Source organism: Salminus brasiliensis, chromosome 18 (assembly GCF_030463535.1).
Source record: "Salminus brasiliensis chromosome 18, fSalBra1.hap2, whole genome shotgun sequence".
Lineage (NCBI taxonomy): Eukaryota > Metazoa > Chordata > Actinopteri > Characiformes > Bryconidae > Salminus > Salminus brasiliensis.
Genome location: NC_132895.1, coordinates 29,028,132 through 29,046,712, shown reverse-complemented (window position 1 = coordinate 29,046,712; position 18,581 = coordinate 29,028,132). Strand labels below are relative to the sequence as shown.

Sequence of the window (18,581 nt, the reverse complement as noted above, 5' to 3'; positions counted from 1 at the left end):
TTATTTTCATTAGTTAAAAAGACAGTAAGGAGTATATCGCTATCTATATATGAAAGCCAGCTGATAAATTGTTGTCACTGATACTATTGTGCATCTGCTGGGCTCTGCAAGTTCATCGCTGCCTCCCACCATAGATATGGAAACACCTAGGTTATGTTCAGTTACACCTGAGCAGCGGTGCGTTTGCGGTTATGGCAGTCTGAGAACGATATCTGATGTTTTATCGGCGGAAAAGGACCGGCAGTGTGAGTCTCTAAGGCCAAACCAACACAAACAGGTCCTTTGTTATTGTCCCATGTTAGCAACTGCTGAGGAACTCGGTGCTCTTCACAGACTCTGCTCTCCTCTGTGTTGTTTTTCCCCCCCATTATCTGTTTTTCTTTCTCATCCCATTTTTTTTAAGCATGACAAAGGTTAGAGGGCTGAAATCTGCTCTTTGGAAAGGGGCTTGTGTTGGTTGCTTCTTTGAGATGTTAGTTGGTTAATGGTTGACCTAGTTCTGCTGCCATCTGGTTCCTGGAATGGATTTGCTGTGAAATAAAAGCCAATGATTTTTTGGGGGGGAAGCAGAAGATTACGAACCATGTCACACTGGGAGATCCAGAGCCTTGTGTTATAAATATGAAAGGGCCCATATCTTACATTTTGCGTGCAGTTAATTTGATACCTAGAGCTCCAGATCTAATCGATGTTTAAAAACGTAAAAAATCATAATTGATCATTTCAGCCTAAAGCAGTTCAACACTGTCCGTTAGAACTACAGCCATTTAGCTCCACCCATTCAGTCTGCAGCAGTTTAGCTCCACCCATTCAGTTTACCTCACCTGTTCAGCCTACATCAGTTTAGACCCTTCTATTCAGTGCTATTCTAACATTTTAGCTATTAATTCAGCCCACGTCCCTTTAACCCCGCCCTTTAGCCCAGCCTACAGCAATTTAGCCTCCTCCAGTCGATAATACTAATCTCAGTCCAGCCCTTAAACCCTTCTAATTCAGCTCATAGCAGTGTAGCCCCATCTATATAGTCTATACAGCAGCTACCCCGCCCATTTAGGCTACAGCAGTCTAGCCTCACGCAGTCTATGGTATTTTAGCTCCACCCATTCAGCCTTCATTCATTTAACCCCTTCTATTTAGCTTCTAGCAGTGTAGCCCTATTTAGCCAACAGCAGATTAGCCTCTTTGGATCAGCCTATAGTTTAGCCCCACAGCAGTTAGCCCTGCTCATTCAGCCATAGCTCAAATCATATAGGCTACAGCAGTAAGCCTCATCCATTTAGCCTATAGCAGTTTAGCTCCACCCAGTCTACAGCAGTAAGCCCCAACAAATCAGCCTACAGCAGTTTGGCTCCGCCTAGTCTAAAGCGCTCAGCCCTGCCTGATCACTTAACAGCAGTTTTGCTAAAACCATTCAGCCAACAGCAGTTTATCCCCACCCACATAGCCTACAGCAGTTTAGTCCCGCCCATTCCTGCTGAAGTAATAGGGAGTGTTTTAGTCTGGACAGCTTTTTGAATGGGGCCAATCAAAACAGAACTTGGCACATTAACCCACATAATCTTAACCAATGGTCCTGCAGAGGGACAAAATGTAGGCTATGGGCCTGGGAGCATTGAGACGGTGTTGGGGAATGTGTGGAGAGGGAAACTCAGCCATGGCAGGTGGTGTGCAGACAGACAGCAGTGAGGAACTTACTTAGAAAAATGTCATGAAAATGTGACGGAGTTGGATGAGGGGGAACTGATGAATAGTCCACCAGCTTCACTGTCCAGTCAGATGAGGGTAGCAGATGAGATCAATGTTTCATCCCAAAGGTGTCTGACTTCCTAATACAAGCTGCCTGTAGCTCGTATCTCAGGGTTTGAGGAAGTTGAAGCTGCTCAGACTTCGATGAGGTGGCTCATGACCTTTGGTGTTCAAGCCTGTGAGAACAAGGAAGCTAGAAGAACCTTAAATACTCAGCAACAAATACTCAAAGTCTGACTGTTACTTAAATAGTGTGGTGGAACATTTGTAATTTACTTGAGTGCTTTCATTTAGACCCTCAATGTAGGATTTAAGGCTCATATGTAAACAAGCTCTGGCTGCCCTCTACTGAGTATGGATGTGTATAGGTATAAATGATTATGGATGGTTTGGGTATGGATGTGTATAGGTAAAAATGAGTATGGATGGTTTGGGTATGGATAAGTATGGAGATGTATAGGTATAAATGGGCATGGGTATGAATTGAGTATGGATGTGTATAGGTATAAATGGGTATGGTATGAATGAATATGGATGTGTATAGGTATGAATGGGTATGGTATGAATGAGTATGGATGTGTATAGGTATAAATGGGCATGGGTATGAATGAGTATGGATGTGTATATGTATAAATGGGCATGGGTATGAATGAGTATGGATGTGTATAGGTATAAATGGGCATGGGTATGAATGAGTATGGATGTGTATAGGTATAAATGGGCATGGGTATGAATGAGTATGGATGTGTATAGGTATAAATGGGCATGGGTATGAATGAGTATGGATGTGTATAGGTATGAATGGGTATGGTATGAATGAGTATGGATGTGTATAGGTATAAATGGGCATGGGTATGAATTGAGTATGGATGTGTATAGGTATGAATGGGTATGGTATGAATGAGTATGGATGTGTATAGGTATGAATGGGTATGGTATGAATGAGTATGGATGTGTATAGGTATGAATGGGTACGGGTTAGCATAAATGGGTATGGCTGAGTATGAATGGTATAAATGGGTATGGATTGGTGTGGGTGGGTGTAGAGAGATGGGTATGGGTTTGGATCAAGGCAGTGGGTTTGAATGGGTATAGATGAATATGGATGACTATAAATTTGTGTAGGTGGCAATAGAGAGGTATCAGGTTAAACCTTAGCTTTAAACCTTAGTAACTTATGTTTTAAGTATCAGATCATTATCAGCCGATTTCAGAACAGAAATAATACGCCTACGCTGTTTTGTTTTTTTTTTCAGTTTATTTTTGTAATACTATCAAGAGTATTTTGATGAATTTGCCTAGAACTTGCCAGTGCTCCGGGGTTTTGTGGTCATTTCTCACATTGTCAGTCTAGTTCATGCTGGTCTGAAACAATGAACAGCTGAAGTGAAAGAGCTGTTGAAATGACATTTAGTGCCTTCAGAAAAGTGCAAATTCAAGAGCAATATCAGGATGGTGTTCTGTCTAAAAAGCCTTCTTTTCAGTAGGTTACACTTGACCTCCGCTGTCTCCTAATGGCTCCAGGGTGGTCCTACCCAGACTGTTCTACAAAACAGCGATGCCCGGGCCAAGTCGTCGCAGCAGTTATTTCTGTTGCTTGCATAACCTTTGTGTGCTCAGTGGGGCCACCAAAACCCAAACCAAAATAACTCCCAAATCCCACGTCAGGAACTTCCTTTCGCTTGCCGCGTGACATTTGCAGAGCAGGACCACGATAAAGAGACAGCGTGGTTCAGGAAGGCTCTTCAGAGGCTTGCCGGCTATCGCGCATGTGCCGCTGCTGATCTGCGGCCTGTCGTTGAGTGAAGGCAGAACTGGTCCTGGGGCCTGCTCAGGATAAATGATGGAGAACGTGCTTCTTATTATATCAAGAATGTAAGCTATGGTGTGGAAAGAAGATGGCTCGGTCAGAATAGAACCTGGTCTCTGACGAGGCAAAGGCCTCTGTGCATGATTAGCGTGCAAAATCTGGTTTCGCAGGCTGTCACGACTGTGTTTCCTCAAGAAACATAATAATGTGAAGTGATCAGTTCCTCACTGATGGGTTGGAAAAGCTGTGTGTGGGCAAACCTCATCCATACAAGCCTTACCACTCTTCAAAATTGAGGTTCCTCAGTGGTTCCTGGCCGGGAAGGTTGCACAAAAAAACCCTTTGATAATGAAAAGATTAGAGGAGTGACTTTTTTTGGTTCCCTGAAGCAGTGATGCCCATCCCTGTTCCTGGAAGACCCCCTGTTCTACAAGTGTTTGTAGTTTCCTGTTCTAACACAGGGCTCGTAAGTTAACATTTTAATACTGCGGTTCTTAAAGTGAGGTCCTGGGTCCCTCAGGGGTCTGTGATGTATAGCCACATCCATGGCCCGTGATTTTTTTCCTGAGCCAACATATACAATATATATTTTTGACATGAGCCCAAAAGTGAACAAGTGGTTGCCTGAAGTTGTTGCCTCGTTGGTAGGCAGTACCTACAGCAGGGCTGCTTAAATCTGGTCCTGGAGATCCACCACCCTTAAGAGTTCAGATCTAACACAGCTGATTCTAATGTTCAGTTGCTCCTGAAGAAATTCATCATCTGGATCAGGTGTGGTAGATCTCCAGGACCAGTATTGAGCAGCCCTGACCTACAGCATCCCTTATGTGGTATCTCTGGTATCCTGGATGGTTGCTAGGCTTTTTGAAATTATTTTTGGGCTCCCTGCCGGAAGAACCCCCTGTAGAATACTCTCCCAACAGTCCCAGCAGGTGTCATATGTCATTGATTTTTCCACACTTATTCCACAGCAAAGACTGACTATGGAAGCAGAAAATGACCAAATGCTTCCAGGAAAGTAAAGAAAGGCCGTCTGTAATTACCTTAAAGCATGAAGGTCAAGGTCTAAGGCAAGGCGGAGAAGGACTTTGCAAGAGGATCTAACAGCTCTGCCCGAGATCTTCATCAAAGGGTCTGAAGAAGCTGGCATTTGTGGGGATTGAGCAAGGTCAGAAAGGCCACAAGTTCTTTCCAGTCACAAGCCTGCAGCACTGGTGTTTAACCGGCCCTGAAACACGAACCCGGCTTAGAGCTGCTAGAAGAAAAGATCGAGATGTTTCAGCGTGCCAACATCAGAATGGAGAGTGTGCGATGATTTAGGCATAATTAGCATTATGCTAATTACTTGTTAGCTGTCTTGGAGGGGGGTGGGTTTGCCTTGCTTTGCCTTTCTGGTCGGCATACGAGCAGCTCTGTCTGAGAGTTTCTTGGTCTACCAGATTTGGCCTTAACTTTGCTGTTTCCCTAACTGGGAACAGTGGAACCTGTTTCTTAGCCTTGCTTTGTAGCTTCGGTTAGCATCATTTTTTTTGTTTGAGCACCCTCCGTGAAGGGTCAGAGAGTTTATTAGACTCTGGAATCCTCGTCAGCTGACCCACCCGGCCTGTTGTAGATTCTGAATTTTTTTTTTCTCCAGCTGGAAGGGTGTCCAAACTTTTGCACAATTGCTGTATTTACTTCTTTTCACTTTCAAGTTTAGAACATGGAACCATGGAGCCAACAGTTCCTTGTTGTCAGCTTTGGATCAGCCAGGCTCTGCGAGAGGGCTGCCTGAGATCTGGTCCTGTCCAGCCTGTCCCACACATGGCCTCACAGGAGCCTTCACCGTCTAGAACATTCCATGGCCACATGTAAGACCATGACTCACATGCTCGACCCCTCCCGGGGGCCCTTTTGCCCACCAAGAGGAGAGTCTGCGTTAGTTACAGAGTCATCGGTTTGTGTCACTGATTGCTGTGTCAAATCAGGCGACTGCAGAGTGTGTTCAGGAGGAAGGAACAGAGGTCAGGCTGAACTTTGGCCGTTTCCAGATCTTCTCACTCAACCTTTCTGTAGCCAGAGACGCATTCCTGTAAAGGCTGTGTGTTATTTGATCATTATTGTGATACAGTTATGTCAACAGTTTGCTTCACTGAGTGAAGGAAAAATCACTGATGTCACAATAATATCCCGGGTTTCTGTGGTATTCAGGGGTTTCTGTGGTATCCAGGGGTTTCTGTGGTATCCAGGGGTTTCTGTGGCATCCTGTGCTTCTATGGTATCCAGGGGTTGTGTGTTGCCCAGTGTTTCTGACGTAACCAGAGTTTCTTTAGTATCCAGGGTTTCTGAGGTATCCAGGGTTTCGGTGGTATCCTGTGGTATCCAGGGTTTCTTTGGTATCCTGCGGCATCCAGGGATTCTTTAGTATCCAGAGTTTCTTTAATATCCAGGGTTTCTTTGGTATCCTGTGGTATCCAGGGCATCTTTGATATTCAGGGTTTTAATGAGATCCTGTGTTTCTGGGTTATCCAGTTTTTTATGGTATACTGTGTTTCTGTGGCATCCAGGGACTCTGATATCCAGGGTATCTTTGGTATCCAGGGTTTCTCCAGTATCCAGGTCTTCTTTGGTATCCTGTGGTATCCAGGGTTTATGCGGTATCAAGGGTTTCTTTAATATTCAGAGTTTTTTTAATATCCAGGGTTTCTGAGGTGTCCTGTGTCTCTTACGTATCCAGGGTTTCTGCAGTATCCAGGGTTTCTTTGGTATCCTGTGGTATCCAGGGTTTGTTGTGTATCTTGCGGTATCCAAGGCATCCAGGGAGTTATCTGAGTTTCTAATGTAGTTAACAGGTCAAGGAAGCTCATACTCTATTAATTCGCACTGTAGCTATGAGGCTAATGTAGCTAACAAGTAATGGAGGCTCGTACTCCACCGATTACGGGCTTTCCGTTTACCTCGAAAGTTGGATGACGTCACACCTGACTTGACTTCGTTCCAGTTAAAGATTCTGATGATTGTTCACATTAATTTGCGCTGTGGCTACGAGGCTGATGTCGCTAACAAGCAATTTAGAGCCACCAAATTATATGAAGAAATTTAGAAGAGCGGTGGAGTTGCCCTTTAATGGGTGCCGTAAGAAGCTTGAGCCGGTATTTGTTTCTTATTGGAGGTCCGTGAGGTGATTAGACGTGTCTGTTGAAACACATCATGACGACTGTGGATCTCCAGCCAGATAATATAATCCCCCCCCTCCCCACCCGCACACTCTCACACACACACACACACACTCCCCCTCCCCCCAAGCTGCACGAGATGGTGGACCAACGGTTAAGGACAAAACCTCTGTACTTCTAATCAGCTTAATGCTGGCTTACTGAAAGGCCCTGTGTGGAGGAGCAGCTGCTGCGCTCGCTCGCTCGCTCGCTCGCCCGCTCGTCCGGGGCAGTTTGAGTTGAGGGTGTGACCGCTGGCAGCGTGGGGCAATGCAGAGAGACCGGTTGGTGATTAACAAACGTCAGTAGACTTTGGAATCCGGGGAGCCCAGTCAGATGTCTGTGTGTGTGTGTGTGTGTGTGTGTGTAAAAAGGTCTCCCAGGTGGCCAGGCCAGGCTGGCATGCTCCCCACTTCTCCCCACCCCTCTCTTTCTTTCTCTTTCTCTCTCACACACACTCTCGCACTGGCAGGCCTCTGTCTCGCTTATCGTCTCCTTTCCTTTGGTCTCTCTCTCTCTCTCTCTCTCTCTCTCTGCTTTTTATCTCCCTCTCTTGTTTCATCGTTCGTTCTCCACTCATGCACCTTCTCTCCTTTCCCCTCTCTCTCTCTCTCTCTCTCTCTCTCTGGCTTTCTCTCTTCTCTCTCTTCCTCTGTCATTTCTCCAAACTGACCATTTGCCCCTCTCTCTCTCTCTCTCCCTCTCCCTCCCTCCCCGAGGCTGCAGATGTTTTTGGAGCTGTCGGTAAAGAAGAGGAAGTTCAGGCGTGCTTCGCGATTTTAGACCCCCGAGTGGAGCGAAGCTGCAGCTCAGTGTGTGTGTGTGTGTTAAAGGTGTGAGAGATGTTGTTGGGTGATGCGAGGCTGGTGTACAGGGGGGGGGGGTATGGGGGCTGTACAGTTGGCAGTGGTTCTCCGGAGTGTATGAGGAGGGTCCAGGTGGTGGGTCCATGTTGTGTGTGCATGGTTGGCTTCTAAGATGGCTGCCCCTGAAGGACCTGCTCGACCAGATGCCCCCCGCGAGCCCCGCAGAGTCGGCGTGATCACACAACTAATCAATATTCAGTCATCAATAATCAAATCAGTTAGTAGATCAGTGGATTTACTAAGGTCAAATAAGGTGCTGAACTGTTCAGGGGTTTATTAATGTCTGTTAATGATTAATAATATTAGTTAATATTACAGCGCTATAGTGACACGTCTGTAGTAGTAATTATGCATATGAATGAATAAACAAGTTGAGTTAATCGTTTACTTAGAAATTAATGAATAGTCAAGCATTATGCTGGACTGTCCAATCAAAAACGGTTCTAGATAGTGTCAGTAAATGGTTCTTTGATGCACAGCAATGGTTTCAGTGAAGAAACATCAGTTTTTATGTATTTGTATAAACATAAAATAATACTGTATATTATTTATTTTATGTTTCTAGTTTATATATACAGTATTTTATATGTATTTAGTTTCAGTAAAAACAGGTTTTGGATGTAATAAAGAATCATTAAAACACTTCAAAACAATCGTAAATGTAATATATATATATATATATTATATATTTTCTTTTATTTTTTTGTTTTTGTATTTATTTAATTTATTTGTACAATTGGTGTGTATATATATATTTTTTATATATTTGTAGAAAAAAAATATGTAATATCTATAATATAGATATTATATATATTAATTAGAGATATATATATAACTACTATTATATAAAATTACTATTATTTATTAGTATTTTAGGATTAATGCTTTATATCTACTTTAACCACCATGATTTGACCCCTATTATAAAGCAGCAACTCATTTTATTCATGTATTTCTACATACGCATTATTGATTTATTTCTTTATTACACATAAACGTAATAAATTCATTAAAGCAGCTCTGTAATTGCTTGTATGTCAGTGAGGAAGGGGTTAATATCTCGACCGGTCACGTTTATCACTGCATGGAGATCAGGGAGAAGTCTTTCACGGGGCCGTAACCCGACCCTGAGAGACAATGAGTGGAGCAGGCCTCTTTCAGACTCTGGTCGGGATTGTTCAGAATGGAGGCTGTAACGGACGTCTACCCTTACGCTCCGAGAGGCCTGAGGTGATTGGCTATGGGTGAGGGAGCTTGTGTGTCTCTGTGCTCACCTAGAAGGAATTTAAACCATTCAGGTTTCTTGCTGGTGCTGTTTTTCCACTACCCAGTATTAGCAGAACCCTTGATATGATGTCTTAAAGGACAAAAGGATCATAAAAAAAAACAAAAAACTGTATTTGTCATTTTATCGAAATTCAAAAAAATTTAAGTAATCTGTAAGTACTGTTCGAGTTTCAGTTCCCCAGTCCAGACAGTCCATACACGAAAACTAGACTGCTAAAGCAGCCCATTTTGTTGTGTAATAATTAATTATGGGTTCATAAACTCAAACCAACTTTATACGAGACAAATGCGAGACAAATTTCGGATATGTGCCCTTAAACGTTCTTGTTGGATGCGCTATGTTTTTGGTCCCCAAGCGAATGAGAGTTTTACCTGTGTGAGGGGGACAGGAACTTTAGGGAGAAAAACAATCAAATTTCCATAAATTTCCTTTTATCGCAAATATAGTCAAATAAGCGCTATAAAATCCAAAGTCACCCAGATCTTTTCACACATATTTAAGAAAAGTATCAGTAGAGTAAAGTATCATATCGGAACAAAAACTCAAAATAAGCAATTTTACAGGATTGTTTAGCCATGATATATTTTCAGTTTAAAAATGCAAGATCAACATCTGTTTAGCATCCATGATTAGCGTCCATAATCCTTCATATTATACAGTGGAGATGGATTTCCCCTGGGGATTGGAATTCCACATGTCGGCGCCACCTTGGATGTGGATTAATTGAGATGTGTGTGTTCGTATTTCCGTGAAAAGATTTGGGTAACTATTGACTTCCAGTATTTGATATGCACATTAGCCTGGAATCTCCAGCGCTAAACTAAAGAACCTACATTTAGAACCTATCCAAACATGTCTTGGTCTACTACATCTGCCTACAACAATTTTTTGAGCCTTTTATAGCCATGGTTCTTAAACTACCTGGGGGTCCATTATGTTCACATTTTTCTAAACCTTTCTAAACTTTGCCATGAGCTCAATGGATACAAGTAGTTGTTTACACAATTTAGGAATTTTTTAATCAAGAGCAAATATGTCTATCCTCAAAAAAAAGATTGAACATTTTCTCATTTTTGGCATAACATCCTTGTAAATATTATCATTTCTATTATGAAATTAGAGCCATATTCCATTCGTTCATATTCGGGCCACCTGTTCCTGTCTGCTCCTGAGGCCCAAATGAGTCTTCCTTTTTAGTGATGTCATTTAAAGCAACAGTACATTATTTATAGACAAAACCAGTCAGTGTAACGGGGTGGTAAATCAAACTGATGCAAATGTTACCTGTTTCTTAGGACTCTTTAGACTCTCCTGTAACATCCTGTAACATGTTGGGTTGCGATAGGTGGTTGCTAGGGGTATCCCAGGGAGATGCTAGGGTTTTTGCAATGCACACCAACAAATCCGTGGGAGCGTTTTTGGTTTGCTCAGTAAATCCTCGGCGTGCGTTTCCTGTGGCCTTGTTTTGTAGCGGGTTCAAAGCCTTGGCTTACATGCACGTGAATGGACCTCGTGCACTTGTATCCTTGTCTCCACGTCCCTGACTGCGTTACGCTACTGTTTACCAGCACGGGCGGCAGAGCTTCCAAGCATAATGAGTCAGTTTGCCACGGACTAAGACCAGGGTTTATTTTAAAAGAAGAGCCGCTGAGTGTCTTGTTTGTTTTAACAGATTTCAAGGCCGTCCGAGGAAGGTGGAACACCTACTTAGCGCTACATGGGTGTAATGTTCAGTGGCAGCAGCGTCTTTTCTGCTTTTCTTGGTGGAACCTTTCAGAAACCCCCCTCAATCTGATGTTCTGATGTATTATCCTGCCAAGGCTGACGGATTACACAGAACTATGCAGATTTCAAAAGAGCCAGTGCCTGCAGCGTCGCTCTGACTTTGAGTGTGCGCAAAAATGTTTGCGTCCTTGCCTCCCAGAAACTGCAAGATGACCCTCTTGCAATTCGAGGCAGCGTATCGGCTGCTTTTCTGGGGTCTATATGTACTGTTTTTTTTTTTTGACATCATTTGAATCCAATCTCAGGATGAATGGAGCAATAGAAATGCTCCAGAATGACCTGGAAGGACATCCATGACGTTCTTTCCTTCTGTAAATTTAGCATTTTTCTCCACAACAAATTACATATACGCAGTCAGCCCGTTCTGTCGGCTCCGCTTACCATATAGGAGCACTGTGTAGTTTCTCTGCATACCTTTCACCCTGTTCCTTAATGGTCAGCACCCCACAGGGCCGAGAGCAGGTATTATCAGACACAGCAGTGCTGCTGGAGTGTTTAAACAGTCCACCAACCTGTGGGCAATGATGAAGGTCTAGAGGATGACTCTGACTTCAGATCTGAACTATTAAAAATAAAGGTGCTACAAATGGTTCTTTGAGTGATGCCAGCTTTGGTTCCATAAAGATATGCGAGTGTGAAGAACCTTTAAAAGACCCAAAAAAACTTTACCATGATGCAAAGGTTCTTTGGAGTGTCTAATAGAGTGGACAGTGGGTGGACTCAGTGCCACAGTAAAAAAACAGCAGCACTGCTGTGCCTGATCCACCCATACCAGTGCAATACACGCTGAGAATGACCCAACACCCAAATAACACCAGCTCTGTGGTGGTCCTGCAGGGTCCTGACGATTAAAAATCAGGGTGCGGAGGCTATAAAAAGTTTGCAGAGAAACAGATGGACTACAGTCTGTGATTATAGAACTGCAGAGTGATCCTACGTGGGAAGTGAAGCCATTCTGATAGGACTGTGTATATATCTATATATCACAAACGTTTAGTACCTTCAGCATAGCACTTGTTGATAATGCTACTTCTCCACAACATTCAGAGTGGCTTGTGTTCAAAACACCAGGTTCAAATCTTGAGGTGATCCAGTGGATATGCAGTGGATACCGTATGTACTGAGCGTAACTGATAGGAGATGCTCACTGGAGGTTTTGCAGCTGACTGTATCGTACAGAGAAACACTCCAGTCCTCCAGGGAGAGATCGCCACAAAATACCAGATTCATTCGAGTCTTTGCTGAAAATGGCAGCCGTCCATATTTTAATGACAAACATTGATCGCAAAGACAAGAAGAGATAGCCATAATCAGACTTCGTTAGGCCGATAATAGGTCTTTGTTGCTGGACGTTGATTAGTTTTGCCACCGGGTGCTCTCGGGGCACGAGGCATAATTATGCCACCTCCGAAGTGATGGTCCCGTAATCCTTCATGTTTGCATGGCAGCCTCGGGGGCCCAGAACAGTCTTCATCCCTCTCCGGATTCGCTCAATCTTATTTCAGAAGGGCTTGATGCAATCTGACGGAATTGTCTGATGTAAATACGGAGACACACTGGTGTTCTCCAGCTGCGGCTTATCCCAAGGTAATAAAAAAATGGAACAAATCAGCCCATAATCCCTCCTCAACTATTGTTCTTGGAACAGGCCATCCGTTCACCAAAAAAGGGGAAAAAAAAGGAGAGAGAGATTCTTCCTTTTCCTTTTGTGTCGCATGTTGTCTGAATTCAAGGCATTTTCTTGAAGTGCAGTGTGTCATTTTTGCTTGTTTGGTTTTTAGAATTGACCGTATTGTGGGGTTTCTTTTCCCTTATTCTGTCTCTCTTCTCTTCTCTCGTTTCTTTTCCTCTCCAGCTTTCCCTGATTTTCCAGGGAGGCCTTAGCAATGGAGGTGCTACAATGCGACGGCTGTGATTTCCGAGCAGACTCCTACGACGAGCTGAAGGCGCACATACAGGATGTCCACACTGCTTTCTTGCAGCCCACGGAGGTTGGGGATGGGTCACCGCAGCAGTCAAGGTCCAATTCCTTAAATTCCCTCAGTCACACAGAGGAAGATGAGGAGGACCTAACGAATAACGAATATGAGTTGCCACACAAGGAAGCAGGTGCCTCTTAATGGTGTCTGTGCTTCATGCATGTCACATGTGAAATCAATGTTTGCCGTGTTTTGTAAAGCATCTGTAATGACCCCATCATTGCTCTTTGTGTTTCTTTTTAACGATGTTGTTATGCAGTACGCAACGGCAAATTCAATTGCTGTAGAATAGATGACATTTTTCATAACGTGCCCTTTGATGGCGTCTGTGTCGCAAGATTGGCCCTGGGCAAGTATGAAAATAAATTATGTGCAAGATACATAAATGTTGCTCCTCTCCGTTTCCGTTTCAGGCCTCAACTCCTTTGATTCAGACTCGGGGCACTTGTCGAGTTCTAACCAAACGATACACAACCAGTCCAGCAAGACGACGAACCCATTTTTCCAGTGCAAGTCCTGTGTTCGCTACTTCAGATCAAAATCCCTGCTCAATGAGCACACCAGGAAGGTTCACGGCGTCGCAGAGGGAGCGTCTCCGAGCGACAGCAACTCACTCAATGCTTCCAAGCAGCCTGCCTTCAACGTTACGATGCACGACGGTGTGGAAAAAGTGTACTCGTGTCAGTATTGCACATACAAGTCTCCTCGTAGAGCCAGGATCCTGAAGCATCAGAGGATGTACCACAAAGACAATATGCTGGGCCATTCGGACTCTCCAGGTGAAGCAGAAGCTGAAGAAGGGACTGTAGATGTGGACTCGGACGCCATGTCTTCAGAAGAACAGTGCGAAGAGTCTCCAGACGTTCTCACGGAGCGCAGTGTCCTGGAATCCATGATCAAACCCCAGACGAGGGATGGCTTCAGCTGCGAGTGGTGTGGCTTTCAGACGTTGCAAAGGCAACGGTTATGTGATCACATGATGAAGAAGCATCGCAACATGGTTAAGATCATGGTGTCGCTGCAAAAGCCCAAAGCAGAGGGAAGTGCAGGGTCCTCCAAATCTGCTTCTCCCTTATCGCCAAGAAGCACTCCAACGTCCAACTTGATGTTGAACGACCTGAGTGGAAATGAAGGATCCGTGGCAAATATCTCGTCTTTGAAAGGGACTACGTCACTCAAGTCCACGTCAGGGCTGTCAAATTTCCAGTATTCCCAGCTGACAATGAAAGTACCCAACAGCACAGGATCTTCCATACTGTCGGAGAGGTCTACTTTTGCTACTTCTGACATATCAAACTCTGCAGTAGACATAGATTCCAGCATTCTGAATGATTCAAGGAGCAGCTCAGAGGGTGAACTCGGTGACATGGATGATCCCAATTACACTGAACCATTGTCAGCCGAAAACGCAGCTAAGCTCCTTCTGTCAGAAGAGGATAATAAATTGCTGGAGACGAAAGGGATTCCAATCAGAAGACATCTGAATAGGTTCCAATGCCCCTTTTGCTCCTTCTTGACAACGCATCGCAGGAGCATCTCTCGCCATATAGAGAACATTCACTTATCTGGCAAAACCACACTGTACAAGTGTGACGAGTGTCCGTTTCTTTGCACCAGTCCCATAAAGCTTGCCTCGCACAAGCAGTGTCATGGTGGCTCTTCTTCTGAATGGGACACCATGGACCTAACCAACGAAAGCCCAGAAGGCCAACAGGAAGACTCGGTGAACGGGGGAAACGGCAGCTCCAAAATGAACGGCAAGAAATCCACTGCTGTAGACCAGCAAAATTCTCACCATTGTGCACTCTGTAACTTTTCCACAACAACGCTAAAAGGCTTACGTGTCCACCAGCAGCATAAGCACTCGTACTGTGATGAGATCCAAGCCGCAAGTCAAGAGGGCTCATCAAACGAGCAGCAGGATTCGGAGTCCGAATCATACAGCTCATTAAACTTTGTGCAAAAAACTCAAACGTCAATACTTGGATATTCATCCAGAAAGCACCTTATTGGAAAGACGGCCCGGAAGTCCATCAACGACTTGCCTCTGGATCTGTCGCCGGTCAAGAAACGGACAAGAATTGACGAAATTGCAAACAACCTTCAAAGTAAGATCAGTCAGAGTCAACAGCACGAGGATGTCATCAACCTTGAGGAGATGGAGGATGACGAGGAAGAAGCCGAGAATCACATCGATGAGAAAAAAGAAGGCGAGAATTCTGAAATTCTAAGCCAGCGCTTCACCTATAACACACAGCATCTGTTCGTTAGGAAATCTGGTGGTGCTCAGGCTGAACGGGGTGTTGCCAAAAGGAAACGTAGCTTGCAGTCCAAATTAGGCTCAAGAAACATCCCTATCCAGGTCACTGTCTCTGACGACGAGGACAACAATTTCAGTGCCTCCATAGAGTCGAAAGACATCCAGGATCAAGGCAGTCTAGACGGCAGAGAGGCGTACCATGACAATGCAGACTACTTAGAGGAACCGGGGATTCTTTTCTATTGCAAACACTGTGAGTACCAGAACAAGTCTGCCCGCAGTGTCAGCACCCATTACCAGCGAATGCATCCCTATATTAAGTTTAGCTTTAGATACATTCTTGATCCCGAGGATCAAAGCGCCGTCTTCCGTTGTCTAGAGTGTTTCATAGAATACAACAACTTCAATGACTTACACCAGCACTACATGGATCACCATCCAGAAGCTAGCAATGTTCTCAACTTTAACCAGCCGGATTTGGTGTACACGTGCCGTTTCTGTTCGTACACCAGCCCAAACGTTAGAAGCCTGATGCCTCATTACCAAAGAATGCACCCTTCGGTCAAGATCAACAACGCCATGATCTTCTCAAGCTATGTGGTCGATCAGCCACAGAAGGGAACATCGGAGTCGCAAACACTGAGAGAAATCTTGAACTCTGGTCCCAAGAGCTTCACAAGCTCTGTGTCAAGGTCTTCATCAAGTCCTTCCCTCAAAAACTTGTGCAAGACGCCAGACTCAAGTGCCGACTCCGAAGCCTTTAGGGAAACTCTTGATGGCAACGTTGTAGTTTACGACTGTGACATGTGCTCCTTTGCGAGCCCCAACATGCACTCGGTTTTGGTTCACTATCAGAAAAAGCACCCTGAACAGAAGGCCTCGTACTTTCGCATTCAGAAGACGATGCGAGTCATATCGGTCGACAGAGCACAAGCGTCAACCAACTCGGCGTATAACCTGGTTAGTACGCCCAAGTCCTCCAATGTCGCTTTGCCCTTAGGTGTGGATGAAGAGGTTTTCTACTGCAAGCACTGCGTTTACAACAATCGCTCCGTGGTTGGTGTCCTTGTCCATTACCAGAAGCGCCACCCAGAAATCAAGGTTACAGCAAAGTACATTAAGCATGCCCCTCCCACACCAGGATTGATGAAGCTAATGGAAGAGTTGCAGATTGCACCTCCCAAACAGTTCATGAAGCAGTTCAGCAGCAATTCCATGGATGGGTCGAGCAATTCCCACTCAAAAGGAGCAGCCGACAAAGGAGAGGGAGAGATGCTCTTTTTCTGTCAGCACTGCGACTACGGGAACCGCACTGTGAAAGGCGTGTTGATCCATTACCAGAAGAAGCACCGAGATGTGAAGGCAAACGCAGATTTGGTCCGGAGGCATACTGCTGTGGTTCGCAGTCAGAGGGAAAGGGCTCAGATGAACCAAACGGGAAGCTCCACGTCCACGGCGACCTCAGCAACCGATACGGAAAAGCCAAGAGCACTTCGGTCTTTAAAGTGCAGACACTGTGCCTACACATCTCCTTATGTGTACGCTTTGAAAAAGCATCTGAAGAAGGATCATCCTACTGTGAAGGCCACGGCCATGACCATTCTACACTGGGCTTATCAAGATGGTATCTTGGAGGCTGGTTATCACTGTGAGTGGTGCATCTATTCCCATGCTGAACCCAACGGGCTGCTCATGCATTACCAAAGACGACACCCAGAGCACAACGTTGATTACGCGTACATGGCCAGCAAGTTGTGGGCCGGTCCTGATACTTCCATCTCCAGGCAAGCGGGGAACTCCGATACAAAGCATTATCAATGCAGAGATTGTGCCTTTGAGGCTTGTTCCATCTGGGACATTACCAATCATTACCAGGCTGTACATCCGTGGGCTATCAAAGGAGATGAGTCCGTCCTCCTTGACATCATCAAAGGCAACCAGACAGCAGAAAAGCTGCTACCCCAGTTGGGAAAGGGAAGTGTCTCGATGTCCAGCCCATTCAACAGCCACCAGTTAGATGAGGGCGCTGTAGAGATCAGCAGGTCAGCACCTGATCGCCAGCCCCTCTTTTCTTTCTCCACAACCTCCTCCATATCAAACAATCCCTACCAGTGCACTGTGTGTCTGTCGGAGTACAACAGCCTTCATGGTCTTTTGACCCACTATGGCAAGAAACACCCAGGCATGAAAGTGAAGGCTGCAGACTTTGCACAGGAAGCAGACATCAACCCCAGTTCGGTTTACAAGTGCAGACACTGTCCGTACGTGAACTCCCGCATCCATGGGGTCCTTACCCATTACCAGAAGCGCCATCCTCTCGTCAAAGTCACGGCTGAAGACTTCGCTGACGATATAGAACAGGTGAAAGACCTGGGACCTGAAGGAGACGAGCGCTCCAAAAGCCAGAGGCAGGGCTACGGCGCCTACAGGTGCAAGATGTGCCCGTACACTCATGGGACACTGGAAAAACTGAAGATACATTACGAGAAATACCACAACCAGTCGGCCTCGGACATGTTCGCACCAACGAATTTGCAATGTCTGGCTAACAAAGAGGACTCCGTTGCCGAATGCAGCGCCACGAGCGTGACGGAAGTCCCCGAGGTCTGCGACTTCGACCTCGCTCTGTCGGAGCTTGCGAAGGGAGAGAAGCACGCCGTGTTTAAATGTCAGCTTTGCAAATACTTCTGCTCTACTAGGAAAGGCATTGCTCGGCACTACCGCATCAAGCACAATAACGTACGAGCCCAGCCAGAGGGCAAGAACAATGTGTTTAAATGTGCTCTTTGCTCCTACACCAATCCCATCCGCAAAGGTCTGGCGGCTCACTACCAGAAACGTCACGACATCGACGCTTACTACACTCACTGCCTGGCCGCATCCAAGACTATAGGAGAGAAGCCAAGTAAAGTGATGGTGCCCTTGGCATCAGAAGAAGATGGACCAGCGATGAGCGATGAGCTGAGGGAGGCAGTGGACCGGAGGAAGTGCTCGCTGTGCTCCTTTCAGGCATTCAGCAGGAAGAGCATCGTCTCACACTACATCAAGCGCCATCCAGGAGTTTTTCCTAAAAGGCAGCACTCCAGCAAACTCGGGCGCTACTTCACTGTGATTTACCCCAGGGAGCCGGAGAAATCGCCCGTCGCTGAGGATGTCGAACTTGTGGAGGTGAAATCGGAAGCCGAACTGGAGAACGACGTGGAGTGGTTGCCGTTCAAGTGTCTGAAGTGCTTCAAGCTGTCCTTTAACGCCGCAGACCTGCTCGTAAAACATTACAACGACTACCACGACAAGGAGCTGAAGCGGGACTTCGTCACCATAGCGAGCCCCGTGGAGGACGGCACCGAACTCTACCAGTGTGTTCACTGTGAAATCAAGTTTCTGACCCTTCCTGAGCTCAGCACCCACCTAACAGACCACATTGTCGAATTCCAGAAGAGAGTGACGCGGCAGGAGCGGCGGAAGCAGCTCCAGTTCAAGCAGAGGTCCACAGAGCCATCTGAGACCAAACCAGAAAATAAGGTGAGCTGTTTATGAAGAGGTTCCATTTCATTTATCTCAAGTTATCAGAGGAAAAAAGGGTCAAAATAAAAAACACGAATCTTCAGAACCTTCTGAACCCTATGGAAATAGAGGGTCTTGGGGTCTTTAAA

The 18,581-nt window shown here is 45.4% G+C and overlaps 1 protein-coding gene across 7 annotated transcripts in view; it reads left to right on the top strand.

The window, feature by feature from the left end:
* znf462 (zinc finger protein 462) overlaps window positions 1-18,581 on the top strand; it is an 83,320-nt gene that overhangs the window by 34,359 nt on the left and 30,380 nt on the right. For 6 of the 7 annotated variants that reach the window (XM_072661411.1, XM_072661406.1, XM_072661407.1 and 3 more), the window contains exons 2-3: window positions 12,545-12,798; window positions 13,082-18,450. In XM_072661411.1, the coding sequence (XP_072517512.1) occupies window positions 12,576-12,798; window positions 13,082-18,450 (5,592 nt within the window). In that variant the 5' untranslated portion in view covers window positions 12,545-12,575. Of the gene's footprint in view, window positions 1-12,544; window positions 12,799-13,081; window positions 18,451-18,581 lie in introns of those variants that run through there. The other variant, XM_072661412.1, reaches the window with a different exon arrangement.